General features: G+C 54.1%; 1 protein-coding gene across 1 annotated transcript in view; it reads left to right on the top strand.

Moving 5' to 3' along the window:
* The first annotated feature begins 269 nt into the window (after positions 1-269).
* Positions 270-2,576, top strand: part of ASB16 (ankyrin repeat and SOCS box containing 16) — a 13,298-nt gene continuing 10,991 nt past the window's right edge. Inside the window, exon 1 of the mRNA XM_017876029.1 lies at positions 270-1,213. Coding sequence (XP_017731518.1) covers positions 913-1,213 — 301 coding nt within the window. The 5' untranslated portion in view covers positions 270-912. The remainder of the gene's footprint in view (positions 1,214-2,576) is intronic.

The raw sequence follows: 2,576 nt of genomic DNA on the forward strand, positions 1-2,576 counted from the left end.
AAANAAAAAAAAATAGCTGGGCATGGTGGTGGGTGCCTGTAATCCCAGTTACTCAGGAGGCTGAGGCAAGAGAATCGTTTGAACCCAGGAGGCAGAGGCTGCAGTGAGCCAAGATTGCACCACTGCACTCTAGCCTGGGCAACAGAGTGAGACTGTCTCAAAAAAAAAAAAAAAAAGATGTAGGTCTCAGGATGTTGCCCAGGATAGTCTCAAACTCCTAGGCTCAAGCGATCCTCCTGTCTCGGCCTCCCAAAGTGCTAGGCTTACAGGCATGAGCCACCATTCTTGGCCCAAAGCACAACATCTATGTGGGGTTCTGGCTCTGCCTCTCACAAACTGTGACCCTGAGCCAGTCGATTACTTTGCAGATGCTGGGAAGAGCTGCTCACCTACTCAGTAACTCTGTCTTGACCTCCCCTTATGTCCTGTACTGAGATCAGTCCTATCTCCTCCATGTGGGCCAGTGGTGACTTCTGCCCCCGAGCCAACATCAGAGAGGCTGGAGGCACCTTGTCTTCCTCCCAGCCTTGCCCATCTCCATGACCTTTTCGCGCACCCCGGACCTTGCCAACCCAAGATGCTCTAGCTAGAGATGAAGGTGGATGCAGATGCTGGGGTTCAGGGGTGGCCTCAGCTGAGGGCCTGCTGACCAACCAAAGGGTATCAGTAGGGGCAGGGGCTGGCCCTCACCCTGGGCTGGGGGTTGGGCCAGCAGCTTCTCAGCACCAGGATCATGACTCTGAGCAAACTGTGTTTACCAGAGCAGAGAAGGATCTATTTATAGCCTCAGCTGCTGCTTTCTCTGGCTCACGGTGGAGGGGGCAGGGTGGCTTCTCAGAGCAAGGGAGGTAGTCGGGTCGAGGGAACCTGGCTCTGCCCAGGTGCCACTGCTCCAAACCCTGGGCCCCATCCATGGCAAGGGAGACCTTCCCTTTCACCTCTTCCACGCTGCGCTCTCTCCGCCTACAGCGGGAGTGGCTGGAATGGGAGGACCGGCGGCGGGCAGCTGCCCAGCAATGCCGGAGCCGCAGGTGCCCGTCAAGTCCCCGGGCCCGACTCACTAGGCCTCACCGTTCCTGCCGAGACCCAGCTGTCCACCATGCCCTGTTCTCCGGCGACCTGCAGCAGGTCCAAGCCCTGTTCCAAGATGAAGAGGCCGCCAACATGATTGTGGAGACTGTGAGCAACCAGCTGGCCTGGTCAGCTGAACAGGGTAGGGAGCACCAGAAGAGGGCAGAAGAGGAGGGAGAAAGAAGGGGAGTGGGTGGGGAGGGGGGAGAGTCTAGGCTCCCCCTTCTCTGCAGACCACAGACTATAGCAGCCCTTTCCACCACCCATCCTAGCTCCCTCCTAAACAGAGATGAGGCAGAGTTAGCAGTCTGTATGTCTTTTAAGAATTAAAAGTTGGCCGGGCGCAGTGGCTCACGCCTGTAATCCCAGCACTTTGGGAGAACAAGGCGGGTGAATCACGAGGTCAGGAGTTCGAGACCAGCCTGGACAACATGGTGAAACCTTGTCTCTACTAAAAATATAAAACATTAGCATGGTGGCGCACACCTGTAATCCCAGCTACTTAGGAGGCTGAGGCAGGAGAATCGCTTGAACTCGGGAGGCGGAGGTTGCAGTGATCCAAGATTGTCCCACTGCACTCCAGCCCAAGCGACAGCATGAGATTCTGTCTCAAAAAAAAAAAAAAAGGTAAAAGTTATATTCTTGGCTTGAGCATGGTGGCTCATGGCTGTAATCCCAGCACTTTGAGAGGCCAAGGCGGGACTACTGCTTTAGACCAGCTTGAGCAACACAGAAGACCCCATCTCCACAGGGGAAGAAAAATACATGTGTATATATATGTGCATAAATTCTACTGTAGAGGCATCTGCCATGAATTTTATAACTAGCCCCCAAATCGATTGGGTAGATTTTTTAAAAACCATTTTAAATAGCAGTATGATGAACATCTCTATGTACTTGCCAGATGATATCCTTAGAATATATTCTGGCTAGGCTGGGCACAGTGGCTCACGCCTGTAATCCCAGCACTTTGGGAGGCCAAGGCGGACGGATCACGAGGTCAGGAGATTGAGACCATCCTAACATGGTGAAACCCCGACTCTCCTAAAAATACAAAAATTAGCTGGGCGTGGTGGTGCGAGGTTGTAGTCCCGGCTACTTGGGAAGCTGAGGCAGGAGAATCGTTTGAACCTGGGAGGTGGAGGTTGCAGTGAACCGAGATCACACCATTGCACTCCAGCCTGGCAACAGAGTAAGACTCTGTCTCAAAAACAAAAACAAAACAAAACAAAAGGGCCGGGCGTGGTGGCTCACACCTGTAATCCCAGCACTTTGGGAGGCCGAGACGGGCGGATCACGAGGTCAGGAGATCGAGACCATCCTGGTGAACACGGTGAAACCCCGTCTCTACTAAAAAATACAAAAAAACTAGCCAGGGGAGGTGGCGGGCACCTGTAATCCCAGCCACTCGGGAGGCTGAGGCAGGAGAATGGCGTGAACCCGGGAGGCGGAGCTTGCAGTGAGCTGAGATCCGGCCACTGCACTCCAGCCTGGGCGACAGAGCG

Source organism: Rhinopithecus bieti, unplaced genomic scaffold, assembly GCF_001698545.2.
Source record: "Rhinopithecus bieti isolate Rb0 unplaced genomic scaffold, ASM169854v2 scaffold_10088, whole genome shotgun sequence".
Classification (NCBI taxonomy): Eukaryota; Metazoa; Chordata; class Mammalia; order Primates; family Cercopithecidae; genus Rhinopithecus; species Rhinopithecus bieti.